Source organism: Dromiciops gliroides, chromosome 1, assembly GCF_019393635.1.
Source record: "Dromiciops gliroides isolate mDroGli1 chromosome 1, mDroGli1.pri, whole genome shotgun sequence".
Taxonomy (NCBI): domain Eukaryota; kingdom Metazoa; phylum Chordata; class Mammalia; order Microbiotheria; family Microbiotheriidae; genus Dromiciops; species Dromiciops gliroides.
Window position 1 is genome coordinate 596612316 of NC_057861.1, and position 23045 is coordinate 596635360.

The following is a 23045-nucleotide window of genomic DNA, read 5'->3' on the forward strand; positions in this document are numbered from 1 at the left end:
GATATTTCCTTGTATGAGTAAGTTGCTGGCTCTTTTAACAAAAAGAAAAAGAAAAATAGAAAATCCACAAAAACAAAGCATTAACATGATCTTATCTCCCATTTGTCTGGTTAAACAGACTAAAATCAAAAATAGGCTAATTAGGGAGTTTAAAAGGTCCATTCGAAAAAATTTAAAGGGAAAACACAGCCAGTACGCCAGTACTTAGCAGTTAAAGGGAGAGGGAGGGGAAATTTCTTACCCAACCAGAAGATCAGAAGACTGAGGTTTAGCTTTCCTCTTCGTGGTCAGCCATCTGTTAAGGGTTAAAATTCTAGCTAAACTGTCTAAAATATCTAATGAGTGGTCGCCAATAAATTATAAGCTTTAGCAAGAGTTAGACTTTTAAGCATTTATTAAGGAAAAGAAGAATTTGGTAAAGAGAGAGAGAAAGGCCTAGATTCCTATCTATTAAAGGGAGAGCACATTTCTAGCTCCGCTCTCCACCAGAGTCCAGAGGAAAGAGCCCCAGACTCAGCGCCAGTCTCTTCCTTCCTCCTCCCACTAGCCTGCGTCAGGAAGTGACGCCAAAGAAAAGACTCCTGGTCTTGCCCTCAAAGACCTTCGCTTCATGGGTGAAACTCTTCTACAGTAAGTCTCCAGCAGGTGGCATCATTCCAATCGTTACAGGGTTAAGTGACTTGCCCGGGTTCACAGAAGTGTTAAGTGTCGGAGGCCGGATTTGAACTCAGGTACTCCTGACTCCAGGGCCAGTGCTTTATCCACTGCGCCACCTAGCTGCCCCAGGACCTGAGTTTAAATCCAGCCTCAGACACTTGACACTTACTAGCTGTGTGACCCTGGGAAAGTCACTTAACCCTCATTGCCCAAGCCCCCCAAAAAAGTCTCTATTAACCACCTTAGGAGTCTATTTCTCAAACTATCATCCTGAATAGTACATTGGACAGCACATGAGCACTTACTATGGCCCCTGTAGCAGTGCTCACAGGTAGTTTGTAGATTTGAGAATTTCAGTCAAAGCAATTCAGATATACTTGCATATATCTGGACTTAAATGTAGTGCTAGAAGATACTTTATTTGGTAAAAGTGCTCATCTTGAACTGTAATAAAGAAGCTATAATTACCCACACTGGATAGAACAGAATAACTGATACCTAAACATTTATTAAGACTTTCACTATCACTTCACAATTTATATTGTGCAGCAAGACTCAGAAAGCATAAGCCTTTTCCTAAAAAGCCCTAGAGAAATCCAAATCCCTTTATGGCAAAAATCTGCATTAACCAGAGTTTTCAAGGTGAATTTATATCTGCATGAGAGCCAATCAAGGATCTTTCTGTTCACATGAAATCTTCATTCAGTGTCCTACTGACTGGATGTAAAAGAAGCCCTGAAACAAGTTGATCAAGCAGAAATTTTTGCTTTATCAAGCTGAAACTTGGCAGTGCATGTTTACATTGTTCAACTTGCCATGTAGTTATTAGTGGTCTTGTAAATATGTCCTTCTAGTACATACTAATCAGAAATGAATGAATAAATGAGTGAAACATTTGTTATGCAGTTATATTATGCTTAATTCTTGGGGATACAAAATAGAACCTCTCCAAGCTCTGTCTTTACATTAGCTACCCTCATGCCTAGAATGCACTCCCTCTTTACCTCTGCCTTATAGAGTTCCTAAGTCAAGACTCAATTCAGGTATCATCCCCTGAACAAATCTTATTCTGATCCTCTCAATTGGTAGTGCCTCACCAGAATAACTTTATGTGTGGTCTTACCCACAATCCACAGGGTCCCTCTCTTCCTTTAAGACATAGCTCAAGTGCCATCTTCTTATGAAACCTGTCCTAATGCTGCTCAAATACTAGAACCTTTCCTCCCAAACTACCTTATATTTTTATATATTTGCACTTGTTCACTTGACACTCTGTATTTACATTTGCTTTCTCCTCAATTAGAACCAAAAGAATCAAATTCTTTTTGTGTAGACCTTGTTTCATTCTTTGTACTCAGAGCTCCAGCACCTGACACAATTTATTGCACACACAAAGTGAATGATGTTCATTGAGTTCAAATAAATTTGGTCATTGAGGGGGACCATTCATGGCAATAATTTTGCTGGATATAGTCAATACTGTTATTATGGTCCTTCCCCTAGTTTCACTAACCCACATATCCAACAACAGTATTTTTCCAGGCTACATCACTAATTTGCTGCCTCTATTTTTCTGATCTCTTTCCTAGGGAATATATGCAACTTACAGCTGTGTTCCATTTTCAGCAGGTTTGTAATTACCCATCTTAGTTGCCTTTTGATCATTGTGAAACCTTAATGGGGCCACCTGATAATGGTTGGTGAACGTTTTGAAAGGTGATAAAGGAAGTTGCTGAAGGCCGAAGGCTGTGACTGCCATAGTTGTAGCATAAAAAGAACATCCATTTCTGGAGAAAGACTTTTGTTAGGCCAGATACCATGTTTGCTTTTCAATGCTGCTTAAAGGGAAATTTAACCTGATATAATAATCTGTTATATTTATTTAGGAGGGGTTTTGTTTTTGAAGTCTCAAACTGTCACTTATGCTGTTTTATACATATTGACAACCCCCTAGGAAGATTTAAGGGAATCAAAGTTGTTTTCCTCTTTTAAGGAAATGAAGAGAATAGACTTGATCTAGATTCATCTAGAAATGGAAAGAGTTAAGATTTCCTTGCTTCTTCTGAATCCTCCCATTCCATAGCCTTTCTTCTGTTGCCACCAACTTAGATGAGCTTATTTTTTTTAAATGTGTAGTCTTAGATTTAGTTTACTTTGTTAACTCCTGACCCCTAAATGGAGTCCCATCATTTATAGGCTGTTTTGGAGAAGTAGCTACTTATCAGAGCCATTCCTTTGCTGCCTGTGGGAAGAATTAGCTCTTAGTTAAGACAGTGTTGTTTGGCAGACTTAACAGTGATGAACAATCTGTGAGCCTCAAAATGACATTACCCTCTCCTTTCCTTACTTGGATAAAATTTGTTTTAAAAAATCCTTTTATAATTGTTTGACAGGGGCGGCTAGGTGACGCAGTGGATGAAGCACCGGCCCTGGATTCAGGAGTACCTGAGTTCAAATACGGCCTCAGACACTTGACACTTACTAGCTGTGTGACCCTGGGCAAGTCACTTAACCCCCATTGCCCTGAAAAACAAACAAACAAACAAAACAAATAAAATTGTTTGACTTTTCTTTTTTTTTCACTACCTGCAAGTAGAGATGTTGATGAATAGTACATTACCAAAGGGCAGAATGGGGGATGGGGAATTTTGTGGGTGAGAAAAGGGCAATGCAAGGGTTTAGATAAATAGACCCTGAATGACTAGAAATAAGACATATGCTGAAACTGTAGAGGAGTACCCAGAAGAAAAGAGTGTATCTCTTGCTTTCTTCTATTTGAACCTGAAACCTAAGGATAAATTATTAAGAAAAGAAAACAAAATATATCAAATTGTTTAAAAAAAGAAAGAAAAAGAAAAGCCAGAAATTGAAATAAGTATTTAGATTGGCCCAATGATCTCACAACTATTAGTTCTTATCTTTGTCACTAGTCCACTTGTTCATTTTGTGTAACAATCCCTAAGCTATATCTTCTGTTTGTTGGGCTACCTGACGTGACTGAAGCTGCTGTCTCCTTCACTTATTTTCTGAAGTATATAATAAAATGTGCATTATCAAAAAACCAAAGATAATCTAATCACATTAAGTTATACTGTGTTTTTCTTAGTGAAATATAGTACATTACTGCTTAGGGTACTATGTGTATGAAGAAAGCTGACTGAGGATAAATACAGGCCTTCTTTTACACACCAAAGAGATATCTTTTGCTTTCAAAGGTTTTACCTCTTTCCTCTTAACTCTTCTCACTGTTTTCTCCAGCACTGAACATTTTTTTTCTATTATCATCTGATGACAGAAGAAATAGAGGGTGATTATCAGGTGAATTTATTTAACATGAATTTTTACAAGTGAATTCTCCCTTCTTCTAGCCTCATCTCCAACAACCTTACCCTATTGTGGGAGACTTCTTACATCTGTCAACCTCCTGAAAGTGCTTGCTTTTATGATCTTCTCTCCTTACTGCCCTTATAGTACAATGTAAATGCAAGTGATTATTATGCTTTCTTTGTGTTTCGATGCTTTTATCACAAAGTTTTCGCACTTCCTTCAAATTTCTCCTTGTTGTCAATTCCTTTTATTGCCATTGAATGATTTAAACCAAGAAACCCCACTTTAAGGCCTTTAGTTCAGTTCCTTGTTTCCCTGCAAGGGCTCTGTATGGTGCTTCTTTTCCTATTATGTTATGTTTTTGTCTGTCATTTCGATAGAGACTGAACACAAAAGATCGGAACAAGTCTCTAATTTGATATTTGTGAAAGCTTTATTGCACTCTTGGCACTCAGTAAGAGTTTATAATGATTGTCATTGTCATAATAACGCTAGAAAACAAAATCATTATGTGGACTGGAGCCCTGATGTTAAACCTCCTATGTCTTACTTTGAATAGTAAGTATAGACCTTCCACCACCTAGTGTCTTTAATTCATTCTGCAAAAACATGATGTTAAGAGAAATTACTTTAGAGAAGAACATTCCATAGAAATAATGCTATAAATGAATGATTTCCAAATAATATTAGAGCAGAACTGTACAGTGGGGTTAGTTACAATTATCAGTAATATTATCAGGGAAAATTAGTTGGGTGTACCTCATGTGAGGTATGAAGGCTGTGTTGCTTCTCACTCCTCTTCTCTGCATATCTTTGAATTGTGCAAATATCCCAAAAGAGGAGGATGATCTACTTATCTGTAGAATGGAAGACAGCTCATACTATTTTCCATGAAGAGAACTTGAATGTGAAATGTCAATCCATCTGTTTCCATTTTCAAATTCCATACCATTATGTTAGCACAGAAAACACCTGTTTGAATAGGAGGAACAGGCCATCTGAACATCCTTTCTACAGACTAGAAAATCGGGAAGCACTGAATTTAACTTCGACAGCAGGAATGTGACCATTTTTATAGAAAAAAATGTGCAATTTTGGAAATTGTTAATATGTGAACACACTCTTCTTTATACTTCCTGCTCTCCGGGTTTTGCAACACTGCTCTCTCTTCATTCTCCTCCTACCTGTCTGACCAGCCCTTCTTTGTCTTCTCTGCTCGATCTCCATCCATGTCACAACCGCCAATAGTGGGGGTCCTCAAAGTTTTGTTCTAGACCCTCTTCTCTATTTCCTCTCTATTTCTCTTGGCAATAGCTGTTACTCCCCCATTGATTCAACTATCATTTCTATGTAGATGATCCTCAGATCTATTTATCCAGCCCTTGTCTTTTCCCCAACCTTCAATCTTTCTTTCTTTCTTTCTTTCTTTTGGGGGTGGGGGTGGGGTGGGGCAATGAGGGTTAAGTGACTTGCCCAAGGTCACACAGCTAGTAAGTGTCAAGTGTCTGAGGCTGGATTTGAACTCAGGACCTCCTGAATCCAGGGCTGGTGCTTTATCCACTGTGCCGCCTAGCTGACCCCACAATCTTTCATTTTTAACTCTGCTTTTCAGACATCTTCAAACGAAGTCTCCTAGACATCTTAAATTCAACATATCCTAAACTGAGCTAATCTTTTCCCACTAAACCTTCCTCTTTTCCTAACTCTCCTATTAGTGCCAAGGGTACCACTATCCTCCCAATTATCTAGGCTCACAATCTTGGTGTCATTCTCAACTTCTCACTGTCTCTCATCGCCTTCCTATATCCAATCTATTGTCAAGTTTTATCGATTCTACCTTGGTAACATCTCTCATATGTATGCCCCTTTTCTCCTCTGATACTGCCACTACTCTAGTGCAGGCCTTCATCATCTTACTCCTGGACTATTCTACTAGCTTTCTGATTGGCCTCCTTACCTCAACAGTCTTCCTACTGCAGTTGTCAGAGTGATTTTCCTAAAGTTTAGCTCTGGCCGTTTCATTCCCCTATTCAGTTAACTACATTGATTCCCTATTGCCTCCAGGATCGAACAGAAAATCTTCTGTTTGTCTTTTAAAGACATTTTTAAATGACATGGCTCCTTTCTATATCTCCAGTTCTCTTACTCCCCTCCACATACTTTGCAACTGAATGACACTAGCCTCTTTGTAGTTCCTCAGATAAGACACTCCATTTCCTGACTCTGAATTCTGACTTTCTCCCATCCCTGGAATTTTCTCTTTTTTCCTCTCTGCCTTCTGTCTTTCTATCTTCTCTGGCTTTTTTCATGTCTCAGCTAAAGTTTAATCTTGAGAGAGAAGTCTTTTCTGATCCCCTTTATTGCAAATATCTCCAATTTAATTTATCCTGTAAATCGTTTTGCATATGTAGATTTTTCCAGGTCAGGAAATATCATCTTTCCTATGGCAAGCTTGCTCTCTGAGAGGTATCAGCAGCAGCCCCCAATAGATACATGTCCAGTCCCCTCCGCTCAGGGTTAGGAGGAGCTGCTTTTCCTTCCCAACATTCATGTTTTCTAGACCTTTCTGATTGGATGATTTCTAGTGTCCTTTCCAGTTCTAAATCCTTCCATCCCTTCCACCTGTAGCTAGCTCCCAAGACAGGCCCACTCTTTGCCAAAGCGATTCCCATGGGTTCAATGATCAATTTTACATAAGTGAATTCCAAATCTATATATATCCACTCCTTGTCTCCTGATATCCAGCCCCACATCACCAGACATCTCACCTGGTGTGTCCAACTCAACATGGTCAAAATGGTATTCATTATCTTCCCTCACTAAACTTGCTTCTCCTCTTTCTAGCTAGGGCACAGTTATTCTCCAAGTTACCCAGGGTTATAACCTTGGAGACATTCTTGTTACTTTCTTTTACTTCACCAGCTGTTTCCAATCAGTTGCCTTTTCAATCTTACCTCCATGGTATTTCTCACATCCATCCCCTGTTCTCCATTTACAGAACTAATATCCTAGTTCTCACCTTTATCAGTTCCCACTTGGACTTGTAATACCTCTTAATTAGTCTTCCTACTTTCAACCTTCCCCCTCTCACTTCCATACAACTTTCCATATAATCTTCAAATGAGCCAGTCTGACCATACATGATAGGTTATAGCCAAGATGAAATACATAACAGTGTAGGGAATGGGAGGATGGAAGAGATAGAATTTGAAAAGAAGAATGTCCTAGGCTGTTGTGAAGCAAGAAGTTCAATCCAGGGTGATACCATAAGCAAATTAAAAGATCATGGGATTGTTATGGACAGAGGAAGAATTTAGGACCAAAGAAGATATGGAGAACAATGCAAAATGTAAAATAGGTAATTTTGATTATATAAAATTTATTGCACAACTAATATAACCAAGATTATAAGGGAAACAGAAAACTGAAAGAGAATTTTCTAAACAAAATATAGAGAGAAATAAGCCAAATGTATAAAAATACAAGTCAGGGGGCAGCTAGGTGGCAAAGTGGATAAAGCACTAGCCCTGGATTCAGGAGGACCTGAGTTCAAATATGGCCTCAGACACCTGACACTTACAAGCTGTGTGACCCTGGGCAAGTCACCTAACCCTAATTGCCCCACAAAAAACAAACAAAAAAACAAGCCATTCTCCAATTGATAAAGAAATCAAAGCTATCTATAGTCATATGAAAAAATGTTTTCAATCACTACTGATCAGAGAAATGCAAATTAAAACTGAGGTATCACCTCACACCTATCAGAGTGATAAATATAACCAAAAAAGGAAAATATTGGATGTTGGAGGGGATGTGGGAAAACTGGGATGCTAAATCCACTGTTGGTTGTGAATGGATCCAACCATTCTGGAGAGCAATTTGGAACTATGCCTAAAGGACTATAGAATTGTGCAGCAACTGATCCAGCAATACCATTGCTAGGTTTATATCCCAAAGACATCCCGAAAAAGACCTATTTGTACAAAAATATTTATAGCAGCTCTTTTTGTGGTGGCTAAGAATTAGAAATCAAAGAAATGCCCATCAATTGAGGAATGGATAAATAAACTGTGGTATATGATTGTGATGGATTATTATTACAAACAGGATAATTTCAGAAAGGCCTGGATGAGCTGATGTACAATGAAGTGAGCAGAACCAGAAGAACGTTTGCACAGTGACAGCAGTATTGTCTGATGAAGAACTGTGAATGACTTAACTATTCTCAGCAATACAATGATCTAAGACAATCCCAAAGGCCTAATGATGAAGCATATTATCCACCTCCAAAGAAAAAACTGGTATTGATTGAACACGGACTGAAGAATGCTATTTCTTGCTTTCATTTTTTTCTTTTATATATACTATAGGCTTGGTAAGAAAGGCTTTTGAACCTATGAAGGATATAGAATTAGCATTTAGGGGAATTAGGAAGACATTGTGTTGGAGGTGGTCCCTTATCTATGTCTTGAAGGAGGTTAAGGATCCTATGAGTTAGAGGGAAGAAGGAAACACATTACTTACAAAGGAGATGGCCAGTGCTTAGGATGAAAGATGGAATGCCATGTGTAAGGGACAGAGCTCATTCTAGTATGACTGGACCATAGAGTGCCAGCACAGAGTACTGTATGATGAAGTCAGAAATATAGTTTGGGGACAAGTTGTGAAAGGCTTTAAAAACCAAACAGAGTAGTTTATGTTTTATCCTACAGGTAAAGACAGAGCCATAAGAGTTTGAGTAGGAGAGTGACAGTCAAATCTGAACTTAAGGAAAATTGCTTTGGAAATTTGGAGGAGGAAGAGACTTGAGAGAGCCCAGGAACCTTAGAGACTTAGGGTACATTCCCATTTACAGCATATAACCTGGAAAATCATCCAAAAAAGGAAACTTAGATGTCATCATACAGGGAGGAAGAAAACCAGGAGAGACCAAAGTTATGAAAACCCATTGAGGAAAGATAATTCAAGAAGAGAAGGTTGGTTTACAGTGTAAAATGCAGCAGAGAGGCCAAGAAGGATGAGAACTGAGAAAAGGCGAGCAATTTTGTTCATTAAAAAATCACTGGTAACTTTGGAGAGCAGTTTCAGTTAAATAATGACAGAAGCCAGATTGCAAAGAGGTGAGGAGTGAATGAGAAGAGAGGCAGTGAGTACAAACAGCTTTTTCTAAGACTTTTGCTGAGAAATGGAGTAGAGATGGTTTGAGGGGTTGGAAGGATCTAGTGGATTTTCTTTTTAAGGATGAGGAAACTTGGGCCAAATGGAGAGGGAACCAGTAAATAAGGATATTTTGAAGATTAGAGAAAGAGATGTTCGAGGCTACAATCTCCTAGAGAAGATGAGAAGGGATAGAATCAAGGCCATAAGTAGAAGGGTTGGCCTTGGCAAAAAGAAGAGTTGACTCATTATCAGAGGCTGGAGGAAAGGAACACAGAGTGAGGGATGATGTCAAGCAGTTGTGAGATGAAGAGAAGGAAAGAAGAGGGAGTTCAAGGTCAATAATCTCAAGCTTCCTCAGGAAAGTAAGAGGTAAGGTCCTCAACTTGACAGTGCGGGTGGAAGAGGTGTGGGCAGCTTGAGGAAATAGAGGTTTAGAACAGCTTTTGTGGGGAGTGGGATGGGGCAGAGGTATGTGGGAGCCAATTTATGCCAGCTCACTTGAGTTGGTTGTTAAATTTTCATTGTGAGCTGAAATTTTACCTTAGAAACTGGCAGGGGGCAGCTAGATGGCGCAGTGGATAAGAGCACCAGCCCTGGATTCAGGAGGACCTGAGTTCAAATCCAGCCTCTGACACTTAACACTTATGAGCTGTGTGACCCTGGGCAAGTCACTTAACCCCTATTGCCCTGCAAAACAAAACAAGACAAACAAACAACAACAAAAAAAAGAAATTGGCAAACTACAAATTAATTTATTGTTTTGCTGATCATCTAGACCAGAGAAGTCAAACAGGAAGCTAAAGGCCCACAACACTCCCCAGTGCAGCCAGAACCACATTAAAATGTAATTGGGAAATATTTAACAACATAAATAAAAATCCAACAGAACATGGATAACATTGATGTATGGTTTTCTGAGTCAATGTGCAGCTGGCAGGAATTCTAATGTACAGTTTAATGACCCCATGGCTGCTTGTGTTTGACATCACTAACTTTATTTATGAACTGGAGAAAATGTTAATAATGCTGATTACATTTAAAAGTGGTTTTGTGTACTTTTTGGCTTTTTAGACAGCCAGCTGTTAAACATTTGCCAGCACGATCTCTGAACAGGGAATTAATTAGGAAGGGGTAAACCAATTGTTGCTGCATTGAGGGTGCAATTGAGATTACATAAAGGTAATGTGTAAAATACATATTCAGTTTGGTTACATGATTTCCTCCACCTCCATTCTGCAAAACTGAGTTGGAGAAAAGTGGATGATGGGAGTAATCCAGAGCTAGGGTTTGGCAAAGGATGAGATTGGGAAAGGACAATCGGGTGAGAGATTAGAGTTCAGACAACTGGTGTGGAGTTGAGCTAGATTCTAGATTGAGGACAGGAAAAGGGTTTTATAGGATTGTTGATCTTGAGCTGGAAGGGACTTTAGAAGAAATCTCCGAGTTTTGGGGGGGTTTTTTTGGTGAGGCAATTGGGGTTAAGTGACTTGCCCAGGGTCACACAGCTAGTAAGTGTCAAGGGTCTGAGGCCGCATTTGAACTCAGGTCCTCCTGAATTCAGGGCCGGTGCTCTATCCACTGCACCACCTAGCTGCCCCCATCTCCGAGTTTGAATCCACTGATTTTACATATTTGGAAACTGAGGCTGTGAGAGAGGATGTATGGGTTAAGTTTTTCTGTTAACCCCTTTTTTGCCTCCTACATCAAATATAAGTTATACATGTGTAGTCATGCAAAAAACATTTCCACATGTCAGGTTGTGAAAGAAAACACACACACACACACACACACACACACACACAAAACTAAAGGAAAAAAGTATGCTTCAATCTGTATTCAAACCCCATCAGCTCTTTCTCTGGATATGGATTGGGAGCTGTAGTCTTGATGTGAGCAGCTCGACAGGAAAACCTGGGTTCAAATTCCAACCCACACCTGGCTAGCTTTGTGACCGTGGGCAAGTCTCTTCACCTCTCCGTGTCTTGTTTCCTCACCTGTAAAATCATCGGTGAACCCGATGGGCCTCTAAGGCCCCTTGTAGCTCTAGATCTATATCCCTGTGATCCTAAAAGAAGGATCTTTCAACTGGCAAGCCCGGGTGCCACCTCGGGGTTAACTCCGGGGCGAGTGGAAATGGCTGTGCTTGGCTGACTGACAGGTGTCCCGTAGGTGCCACTCTAAGTACGTGGCTAACCCGCAGGCGGCGGCCTCGCCCTGGGGCCAATCCTGGTCCGGCAAAGTCTCCAAAGCCCCGCCCCTTTCCCGCCTCCATTCCTTCCCGCCATCCTTCATTCTCGCTCTTATCTACTACAACAGTATCCCGACAACTCCGGGGTTCTGAAGCAGTTTACGTAGTCCCTCTCCTCGCCCCACCCCTCTGTGGTCCGGAGCCGGAACAGCAGCATGTGACAGAGCACATGACTTCCGTGAGCTGGCCAAGATGGCGGTCCCCAGCCTGGTCTTTATCTTGCAGGCCCTTTTTTTGGGGTCGCTGTTGTTGCTCGTGTGTCTGGCGCGGTGGTGGCCTCGGGTCCGGAGTGTGTGCGTCGTGGTGCTTGGGGATGTGGGCCGCAGCCCCCGGATGCAGTACCATGCGCTGTCCCTGGCCCGGCGCGGCTTCTATGTGACCCTGCTGGGATACCGCGGTGAGCGAGCGCTCTGGCTCCCGGGGGGCCAGATGCGTGTAAAATCCTGGGGGATTGTCGCTACTCGCCTTCTTCGAGTCATTGAGACCAAGAGGCCAATGAAGACCTGCTTCAGACCCCTTCTCTAGGCAGCCCCCCGCCCCGCCTCCACCTCTAATTGCCCAAAGTGGAGGCCTGTCACTCCCTCCATCTGCTGATTATCGTTAGTGCATTTGTTTTTGTTTTTTTTTTTAAGTGAGGCAATTGGGGTTAAGTGACTTGCCCAGGGTCACACAGCTAGTAAGTGTTAAGTGTCCGAGGCCGGATTTGAACTCAGGTACTCCTGACTCCAGGGCCGGTGCTCTATCCACTGCGCCACCTAGCCGCCCCCTCGTTAGTGCATTTGTGTAGTTGGGGCTGTTCCGTCCTCTTGATGCACCCCGAGGGCAAAGGCCTTGGCCTTGCTTTGGCCCTCTCCACTTCCCTTAGAAGCACATTGGAAATGTTAGGCATCTGGGAGGGTGACTTCTGTCAAAGGGGTCCATGCTGACTCCTCAACCTCCTTATACGCGCAACGACTACAACTGAACACATATTCGTATTATCCCTACCATTTATATTCCACTTTGTGTTAAATACTGGGACTTCAGACAACATAGTCTTTGCCCTTGAAGATCTTAGGCTAGTAGAGACATGAACTACCCACACAAATAATGATGATACAAATTAGAAAATAATTGAGTTCAGACAAGTCAAATAGAGTAGATTGAGGAATTCCAGTTCATTACTGGGGGGGGAGGGGGAGGAAATCTTCTTGGAGAAGGTAGCAGTTGTGCTGGATTTTGGAGATGAAAAATGTTGATAGGAAGTGGAAATGGAGTAAAGGGTGGGGTGGAATGGGCAGATCTTTTATAGCCATGGGAAACTGTACAAAGACTCACACAGAAATAGAATGTAAGAGTGAGTAGTCCATTTTGGCCTATCCTGTAGTGTGTGAAAGTGAAGCAGCCAGAGGAAATATTGGAAAGTACAGGCAGTACCAGATTGGGGAGCACTTGGATATTTCTTCCAGAGTTAAGTGGGTGTATGATCTCATCAAGTTGTGGACTTCCTCCATCAATGCAGATTACAGCCTCTCTATGCTTTCTCATCTCCTTTGACTTTCTCACATTTTCCTATGAACCCCCCTTTCTCTAGATCTCTGGACCTTGTGTAAATAACATGGGGCAACATGGTATAGTGGATAGAGAGCTGGCCTTGAAGCCAGGAGGACCTGTGTAACTCCGAATAACCTTCTCAGTGCTTTAGGCAACTGGAAGATTGTATGTAAGTTGTTGCAAAATTGCATACCTGCATTGGTGGAGGGAATTTTCTGAACTGGGAGCTCCCTGTATGCCAGTAAAATCACAGGTCCAGTCTCTGTCCCTGAGTGTTTATTAACCCCCTGCTATATGCCAATCACTGTGGTAGGTGCTGGGGATACAAAACCAAGAATCTTATATTAAGTGTGGCAACACTGGAGATACAGAGGCAAAAACACTGCCCTTGCCCTCAAGCAGCTCACCTTCTGATGGGGGAGAAAACATGCAATATATTATACATGTGAAATATATATAGTGTAAATAGAAGGTAATCTGAGAGGGAAGGCACTGGCAGTGGGGAGGAATGGGCAAGGCCTCCTACAATAGATGGGATTTGAGCCATCTGACTCGGCAGTCAGAAAGGAAGTCTTGAAGGCAGATGTGAGGAGAGAAGAACTGCAGGCATGAGGAATAGATAAATTCTAAGGATGGAAAGTCACTGCAAGGAACAGCAAGAAGCCCAGTGTCCTTAGATTGTAGAACATGTGAAAAGGGTAAAATGTAAGAAAACTGGAAAAGTAGGATTTTACCTTTGATCCTGGAAGTAATAGAAACTCAATGGAGTTGGGGGCGGGGACGGGGGGGGGGGTGGGGGTGTCATGGTCAAACCTTTACAGTAGGAAGAGGACTTTAGCAGCTGATTAGAGAGAATAGGTTAGAGTGGAAAGAGACTTGAGGCTCAGGGACCAAGCAGAAAGCTGATTTTAGGTGATTTGGGATTGCACCAGGCTGGTGTCTGAGTAGAGAGAAGAGTATGAACCCAAGAGATGGGATATTTTGTTTGGTTTTTTTGGTGGGGCAATGAGGGTTAAGTGACTTGCCCAGGGTCACACAGCTAGTAAGCCAAGAGATGTTTTGAAGGGAATTATGTGGAGGTGAGTGTGAGGAGTTGAGAATGCCACTTAGGGAAGAAGACGGAGCTCAAAATGGTCTCCATTTTTTCAGTGAAGTGTGAGGCAAGGTCCTCAGCTGAGAGGCAGGGGGGAGGAGGGAAGAAAAGGTTTGGAATAGCTGCTGTGGTGAGTGGAATAGCACTTGAGCAGGGAGGTATAAAAGGATTGCCTTGCAAGATGAGGGTCCAGGTGAGATTATGTATATCAATTTGTAGTGTCCCTAGTCAGCAAGGGTTCATGATTATCTCTGCTTCCATTTAGCAACACATGAAAGGAGCAAAGGCAGTGGATGGTAGAAATAATCTGAGGTTGAGGTTTGGGAGTCCTGCTAGCTGATAAGGCAAGGGGGCCAGGGACTTGAGTGTAGAGTATAGATTAGTGTGAACTGGTTCACCAAGGAATGAGTATAGGGAAGGGAGGAGAATGTAGTCAGTTTAGGAGTGATGACCTGGAAAAACGGAGGTTAGAGGGATTAGAGGTCACAATAAGGATGAAGAACAAGGTTAGGAGTCTAAAGCAGAGGGTAAGATTGAATGATAAAAGATTATGATCAAAAGGGATTTCAGAGTTCATGATCTTGAAAGTACAACACTTCTGAGTGATGGCAAGATCAAAGGTATGACCTTCCTCTGTGTAGCTGAGGTGGAGTGGGAGGAGTAGGCCATGGAAACAGATCCTAATCTTTAAGGAATTTACATTTTCTTTGGCAAGGTCGGGAGGGATCAACATGTACTTAGAAAATTAAGTATGAAATCTGTGCAAAGTAATTCCCAGCTTGTGATCTGTCGCTTATTGCTTGTTTTCAGGACATTACTGATCTACCTTTTTCTGGCTTACATCTCTCTGATGACATCATTAACATCTCCTTAGAATTAATGTTGCAGGTGACTTAAAAGACAATGAAGGGTCAGCTAGGTGGCGCAGTGGATAGAGCACTGGCTCTGGAGTCAGGAGGACCTGAGTTCAACTTCTAATTGCTTTTTTTTTTTTTTTTTTTGGTGAGGCAATTGGGGTTAAGTGACTTGCTCAGGGTCACACAGCTGGTAAGTGTCAAGGGTCTGAGGTCGGATTTGAACTCAGGTCCTTCTGAATCTATCCACTGTGCCACCTAGCTGCCCCGAGGACCTGAGTTCAAATCCAGCCTCAGACACTTCACACTTACTAGCTGTGTGACCCTGGGAAAGTCACTTAACCCTTATTGCCCCACCAAAAAAAAAAGAAAGAAAAGAAAATATATCTCCATACCTTAGGCTTTTTAAAACTTTAATTAGAGGGTTACTTAACATAGATATTTCTGTTGACATCTTTCAAGAAATCTTGCATGATTTTAACTTGTGCTTGAGAGACCCTATGTTGGAGGAGAGCCTTTTACTCTATTCAGTCAAATAGAGCAAAACTAATAAACGTATTTTGGCCTCGTAGTCTCTGGACCTTATCAACTATTATGTGTATGTAGATAAATGTGGGAAAGAATTCCTAAGACTCTGAACTGGGGTGATGGCAGTAGGAATGGAAAGGAGGCATAGTTGCAGGACACAGAGGATTGAAAGAATTTGACAGTTAAGGGTAGATGAGGAAGTGTGAAGAGCAAAGAATGACCAAACTTTCAAGCTTGGGGAAACAAAAAAGAAAGATAATGCCATCAATTGAATTGGGGAATTAGATGATAGGACTGGTTTTGGAGGCAAGATGATGCATTTGGTTTTGGATGTGTTTCCCCTGGAGGTGTTGATAGATGGAGGTGATAAACCAGCAGTGAGAAATGCTGATTTGAAGTTTAGGGGAGTGTTAGGCTTAGGTTGAGCCTGGAGATATGGGTTTGGGAGTTATCTGCATGTTCTCCTCATTGAACTTGACCATGATCTCTCTTTCAGGCTCCAAACCTCATGATGAACTCTTGAGCAATAAGGCAATTCGTATCTTGTACATGCCTGAAGTTAAGCAAATCCCAGGTGAGATTTGTTCTTTTTTTAGTTTTCCTTTTTGAGACAGGTGGCAAGGTGAAAATGCAGGGAAAATCAAATTATATTTGATTCTTACAGTTGTTCTTTGACTTTCAGTTGGTCCACAGGTGTTTCGTTACGGTATAAAAGTTGTCATCCAGGCAATACACCTTCTGTATGTCTTGCTTTTAAAGACTTCTCCAGTGGTTTACATTTTACTCCAGGTAGGTGTTAGTTCCTCATATGAAATGCTACTTTATAGTCCTTAAGAACAATGATTGGGGTTTCAAGGGATAGTTTTATTTTGCATTCTTCCTATTTTTTCCTCTTCTGTCCTTTGGTATTGCAACATTATCTGTGGGACTTCTTAATGTGTGCTCCCTCCTGGGTTATGTATAGATAAGTTCTGAGACAAAGCCCATGAGTGTCAAGGTGACAGCTTGCTCATGGGACTTTGGGTGTACAGTAATCCTCCTATGTTATCACTAAACCTCTTAGCTCCAGATGTTCTTTTCTCTGTTATTGCTGTCCTACCATCTTGGGAAGTTTGCTCCCTCCAACACTGAAGGTGGTCAGGGATGTGAGCTTTGGGACTAATCATGATGGCCCATGCATCTTCTCCATCAAGTTCAACACTAGGAGAGATGTTGGGGAATTTTTTTCTCCAGTCACAGTGGCAGTTGTTAGGGTAACCTGTTTCCTAGTTGCAGGATCATCTTAAATTGGGTTTGGGTTATGTGTAAGCCCTGCCTTGGGTTTTCTTATCCTGTTCTTCAAAATTTCTTGTTTTTGATTTGACTGTCTCTTTTACAGAATCCACCTGGCCTGCCCAGCATTGCTGTGTGCTGGGTTGTGTGTTGTCTACGTGGGAGCAAGCTGGTCATTGACTGGCATAACTATGGCTATACCATCATGGGTCTGACACATGGGTTTTCCCACCCTCTTGTACAGCTAGCTAAATGGTGAGGAGGGGCAGTGGGCTCTTGGGATTAGATTTAGATAAAGGGTGATAAACGGGGTACTCTGGACACAGCTTGAGAATGACTAAGGAAGGAGCAAGAGTGCAGAGAGGCATGGCAAAGTCAGCTCGTTGTGTTGCTCTGAGAGAGGGTTAGATGATGAACCAAAAAATTCATTGTACCAGAGCCCAGGAACAATATCTGCACAGGCCTGGACTGCTTCCCATAAGTCATCTGGAGAAGGTGACTTTTAGTATTCCATGCCCAGTACCCTGGGGTGGTCAGTTACAGAGCTTGAATACTCAGTCACTGGCTGATCCTAAGTAGTCGTGGCAGTGATGGATTGGGCCCTGGCATAGGAATTTGACAAATGTATCTTTTCGAGGTATGAAAAGGTCTGTGGCCGCCTATCGGATCTGAACTTGTGTGTGACCAATGCAATGAGAGAAGATTTGGCAAAGAACTGGAATATAAGGTATGCAGGGCCCCTGCACAGACAATTAGGAGTGGAACAAGGAGGCAAAAGGTTCACTGTATGGGGAACTATGTGCTCAGGAATATTTGTAAAGGACTTTGAAAATACCAGGCACAAGGATATGTTTATTAGTTATATTAGCATGCAAAAGGATCAGGATAAGTAAAACCTTTCCTCATCCATTCAGATGGTTTAATTTATCTTGAAACATCTCTTGGAGTTTCTCTAAAAAATTCTGAGCACTGACTGTTCCTAAGTAGGAAAGAAAAAGGAATGTAATTCTCTCAGGCCCTGAGCCTGTCCTCTTGGTCTCTACACTTCCCTGGTCCTTCCCAGCTTTCTACTTCCTCATCTTCTCTCTAGAGCTTCTCAATGATCTTATTGCAGAGCTGTGACAGTCTATGACAAGCCAGCATCATTTTTTACAAATACTCCACTGGAGACACAACATCAGCTGTTCATGAAACTGGGCCACACCTACTCCCCATTCAGAGCAAGGTATGTCTCACAAGTAGTTAATTTGTTCTCACTCTTGAGGCTGTAATCTTTGCCCCAGTTTAAGAGAGTTCAGGTAGGGGAGAGTAGTGTTGACATTTCTCCCCCTTTATCTTTGGGGCTGTTGATGACAAGAAGGTCTCTTGGTGTATGTCACCTGTGAGGTCTCATAAGGATAAAGAAGACTCTTGTTGGCTTGAGTGTCTGGCCCAGGACCTCTGTGTGGGGAGCAGCTCTGGTTACAATGATACAGGGAGGTGAACCACCCCATCTGGTTTCTCAGGGCTCCATCCACATCAAGGGATGCTGGTCTGATCTCTAGCATTTGATAATGTCCTTATCTCTGTCTCTGTTTGTTTAGCACAGAACCCATGGACCCAGCCTTTGAGAGATCTGCTTTCACTGAGTTCAATCCTAGGAGCAAGAAGGTGATACAACTTGATGGGAGACCAGCTTTGCTGGTCAGCAGCACGAGCTGGACAGGTCTTGAGGTCTCTTTGAACTGGACACTTTGGGCATTGCAGTATTGTCTCTAAGGGCCTGTTGTACTGAGGGCTTTTTTTGGGAGGGGGAGGGCGGGGTGGTACTTCTTATATTACTATTTTTTTTTAAGTGAGGCAATTGGGGTTAAGTGACTTGCCCAGGGTCACACAGCTAGTAAGTGTTAAGTGTCTGAGGCTGGATTTGAACTCAGGTACTCCTGATTCCAGGGCGAGTGCTCTATCCGCTATGCCACCTAGCTGCCCCCTATGATATTACTTCTGCTCAAACATGAAATAGTAATATAAGGGGGAAGTTAGGTGGCACAGCGGATAGAGCACTGGCCCTGGAATCAGGAGTACCTAAGTTCAAATCTGGCCTCAGACACTTAACACTTAGCTGTGTGACCCTGGGCAAGTCACTTAACCCTCATTGCCCCACCCAGAAAAAAAAAAAGAAGAAGAAATATCATAGTTACTGGGATCAGTGAGTTGGGAATGGGGAGCAACATTGTACCCTGTTGAGGAGTACAAGAGCAGTATCTTTTAGGGCTTCAGCCTAGACTGCTGCTTCAAACACAAGGGACAGAAGGGACATTAAGAAATAGACCTAACTGATTAAATGCTGTTTTTCCTTCTTATTTCAGAAGATGAGGATTTCTCCATCTTGCTGAGAGCTTTAGAAAGTAGGTGTGAGTCTGTGATCGTGGGTGTCATTTGTCCAGGACTATTAGAATAAAGCTATTCTCAGTTCCCTTTGCATACTTGGCTGGTAGTGGTTAAAGACTGGCCAGGTGCCCCAGCCAGGTTTGTCTTATTGAGCTGCTTGGCTCTGGACCTGTGACATCATCTCATGGATTAAAATGTCAGAGGTCAAACAGCTTGAGCCAAAGGCTCCTTCAGTGTATCTGATCCAATGTGATGTAATGTCAGTGACCCAGTCACTCATGGTCAGGAGATCTGGTGACCAGGGTTGGCATTTTCACCTCTTGCCTTTGGAACCTGACTCTTCCCTTTTCCTACTGACACATCCTCTGCTTTTGCATCAACACAGGGGCTCCATTGCTCTCTGCTGGGAAGGTTTCCCCAAAACCCAGTTTGTTTCTCTCACGTCTCCTTTCTAAGCTCTTGCTCCTCCTCAGAAAAGAGCAGACTTAAGGGATGAAGGAACGGGACTACTGTCTGGGAGCTAGGTTTCTCCCGAACTCTGGTTTCCTCTTGTTGGTTGGGAGGGTTTAATGTTTCATCCGCCTCTTTTTACTTTGAATACCTGATTATTCTTGTCGATTCTCTAGGGTATGAACAGTGGATCATTGATGGAGCAAACCTCCCTTCTCTCGTTTGTGTGATAACAGGTACTTTGTTTCCCTGTCTTCTCTTCCCTGGGCATAGTGAATGTCAGTGAGATGGTATTTAAAATTGCATAACGGACAGACAGGGAAGCTATTTTGGATGCTATTCCAAAACATTCATCTTGTGGGTATTTCAAAGGGATCCATTGCTTGCTCGGTGGGATGCCTGACCAATCTATAACCTGCCCCTTCCTGACTGATGGTAGTAAGATGGGGGAAGAGGGAGCTAATTGAGTAGTGAGTCAGCCTCTCGGATTCCTTGAGGTTCTTTGAGCTTTTGTTTTTATTTTTGAATTGGAGCAAGAAAGGATTCTGACTTGGAATGCCAAATTGAGGCCCACAGAATGAAAGGTTTCCATAAGAGGGACTGCTTCTTTCCAGTATAGGACTGCTAAATGAGGGTTGAAGGTTGCTCAAGTTTGGGGGTATGTTTGCAAGGAACAGGGAGACATTGAAGATCGATGACTTTGTATTTCCCTGTTCACCAAAGGTAAAGGACCTCTTAAACAGCATTACAGCCAGATCATCAGGCAGATGTGCCTCAAACACATTCAGATCTGCACACCGTGGTTGGAAGCTGAAGATTACCCTTTGCTTCTTGGTAAGAGCAGCCTATGGAGAAAAAGGCTTGTTCTGTAAATGGAATGACACTTAGAGATTAACAGAGAGATACCAGTACACTGTTAAGAGTAAATAGACCCATCCAGCCTCAGACACTTAACACTTACTGGCTGTGTGACCCTGGGCAAGTCACTTAACCCCAATTGCCTCGCCCCCCCCCCCCCAAAAAAAAGAAAAAAGTAAATAGACCCCTTTTAAGTTTTGATAAGAGATACATGGGTGTAAATGGCTGGATAAAGTGAGGCTTCCTTAAGCCCCAGCTGGGACTCCCTAGATTTGAGGCACCATTGTCTCCTCTCTCCCCCATTCCCAGAAATCCCTTTGCAGTCTGCCAGTGAAGAAGAATGTGTTGTCTCTTCTCCCTGAATCTTCCACTCATTCATTCTTGTCTAAAGGGCTGGGCACAGTAGGACTTAACTCCTATGCTGTTTTTTAAGCCCTGGATTCTCTATCACCTAACTTGGAAGAAAAGTTCAGTGCTCTGTGGTTTGGGCATAAATGTGTCAGGGACAGATTTATTAATTAAATAATGTTTAGGGGGTTTTTTTGTTTTGTTTTGTTTTGTTTTTTGGCAGGGCAATGAGGGTTAAGTGACTTGCCAAGGGTCACACAGCTAGTAAGTGCCAAGTGTTTGAGGCTGGATTTGAACTCAGGTCCTCCTGAATCCAGGGCTGGTGCTTTATCCACTGCACCACCTAGCTGCCCCTAGCATCTTTTCTTAGAGAGAGAAATCAAATAGATAGAAATCTATCCTACCTTTTAAAAAAATCTTTCTCTGTAGCAGAGATCCTTAGAATTATTTTATCCCTTTGCAGATTTCAGCAGCTTGTAGTCTGTGCTTATCAGCATTTTGTTCTGCTGGCTTATGCCAGTTGTAAACACTACCTTTGGGGTACCTTTAAGCAACATGGTTGAAGATTTTGCTCCTTTACCCCATATCCCAACTGTTTCCTACAGAGCCTGTAGTTCTGGTCTGTGGAGCCCCTTTAGGACTGTTTTATGGACTGGCTTCTCCTTCTTAAATTGTTTCCTTTTTCCTGACTTTGACAGGATCAGCAGATCTTGGTGTCTGCCTCCACAAATCCTCCAGTGGCTTGGATCTTCCCATGAAGGTGGTGGATATGTTTGGATGCTGCTTACCAGTTTGTGCAGTACATTTCCGGTGGTAGGGATTTTAGAATTTGTTTCATAAAGCATGGGGGAATGAACTGTGAAAGTTACCTAGTACAGTACCTGAACCATTTCCATTGACTTAGAGCTTCTGTAGGTGAACTGAACTCCAGGTGACATCTGAGCCTGTCACTGTTTTACAGTTAGTGTACCCATATGGAGTATAATCACCAGTGTGGCTGAGCCTGTCTTTGAGGGTTGACCTTTACTTCCATTTATCAGATTCACAGTATGATGAACCAATAAAAAAGATTTTCCTCATTCCATTGACCTTTAGAAGTAGAAGATCTTTACAGGGTGGTGTGTTGTTCTTTTATTTCTTCTTCCAAGGCTTTCACAATTCTTTTTTTTTCAGTTTACATGAACTTGTGAAGCATGAAGAAAATGGCATGGTCTTTGTGGGCTCTGAGGAGCTTGCGGCTCAGCTGAAGGTAGAGATGTTAGGCTTGGACCCTTGAGTTCCTTTGCATTCTACCCCATCCTAGTCTTGTCTAGTTTCATTTGGTAATGGTATCCTTGGTGAGAATGGTAAAAGAAAGCTAGTTTCTGGGGTCTCACTCCCTAAGGAGGGGAGGAAGAAGAGGCTAATAAGCAGAGTGTGGTAGGACCTTCATCTTTTGTTTCTCTTTTATAGATGCTCTTCTCAGAATTCTCCAGTCCTGATAATAGATTGAACCAGTTCAGAAAAAACCTTGAGGAATCAAAGCAGCTACGCTGGGAGGAGAGTTGGGAACAGACTGTGTTCCCATTGTTTACTCAAACTTGAGGGGTTTCACTAAAGACTTGAATTCAGGGGCAGCTAGGTGGTGCAGCGGATAAAGCACCGGCCCTGGATTCAGGAGGACCTGAGTTCAAATTTGACCTCAGGCACTTGACACTTACTGGCTGTGTCACCCTGGACAAGTCACTTTTTTTTTTTGGCCGGGCAATGAAGGTTAAGTGACTTGTCCAGGGTGACACAGCCAGTAAGTGTCAAGTGCCTGAGGTCAAATTTGAACTCAGGTCCTCCTGAATCCAGGGCCGGTGCTTTATCCGCTGCGCCACCTAGCCGCCCCGACAAGATACTTTAACCCTCGCCTCGAAAAAAAAAATTTTAAAACAAAGATTTATTCAATACGCATTTTTTTAAGTTTGCAATTCTTTTTATTTTTTTTCATAACATTTTTATTTAAAGTTTTGAGTTCCAAATTCTACCCCTTCTCTCTCCCTCCCCCTGCCCCCTAGGCAATAAACAGTCAGATATAGGTTATACATGTGCAATTATGTAAAACATTGCTATATGAATCATTTTGTACAAGGAAACTTGAATAAAACAAAAATGAAAGAAAGTGGAAAATATGATGCTTCAGTCTGTTCAATCACTATCAGTTCTTTCTTTGGAAGTGTATAGTATGCTTCATCATTAGTCCTTTAGGATTGTTGTGGACCATTGCATTGCTAAGCATAGTTAAGTTCATTCAAAATTCTTCATCAAACAATATTGCTGTCACTATGTACAATGTTCTTCAATAAACATTTTTTATTTAAGA

At 42.1% G+C, this 23045-nt stretch overlaps 1 protein-coding gene across 2 annotated transcripts; it reads left to right on the forward strand.

Moving 5' to 3' along the window:
* The first annotated feature begins 11521 nt into the window (after window positions 1-11521).
* ALG1 (ALG1 chitobiosyldiphosphodolichol beta-mannosyltransferase) lies at window positions 11522-22358 on the forward strand. 2 transcript variants are annotated; one of them, XM_043973260.1, is made up of 13 exons: window positions 11522-11789; window positions 15897-15974; window positions 16083-16189; window positions 16779-16927; window positions 17310-17399; window positions 17787-17897; window positions 18256-18377; window positions 19021-19059; window positions 19669-19728; window positions 20216-20326; window positions 21397-21511; window positions 21872-21947; window positions 22151-22358. In XM_043973260.1, exons 1-13 carry the CDS (start codon window positions 11585-11587, stop codon window positions 22280-22282), a joined length of 1395 nt encoding a protein of 464 aa, XP_043829195.1. In that variant the 5' UTR covers window positions 11522-11584; the 3' UTR covers window positions 22283-22358. The 2 variants fall into 2 exon arrangements, with proteins under 2 accessions (XP_043829195.1, XP_043829269.1); XM_043973334.1 differs by lacking the exons at window positions 11522-11789; window positions 15897-15974; window positions 16083-16189 and having other exon boundaries at window positions 16870-16927; window positions 17320-17399.
* The last annotated feature ends 687 nt before the right edge of the window (window positions 22359-23045 follow it).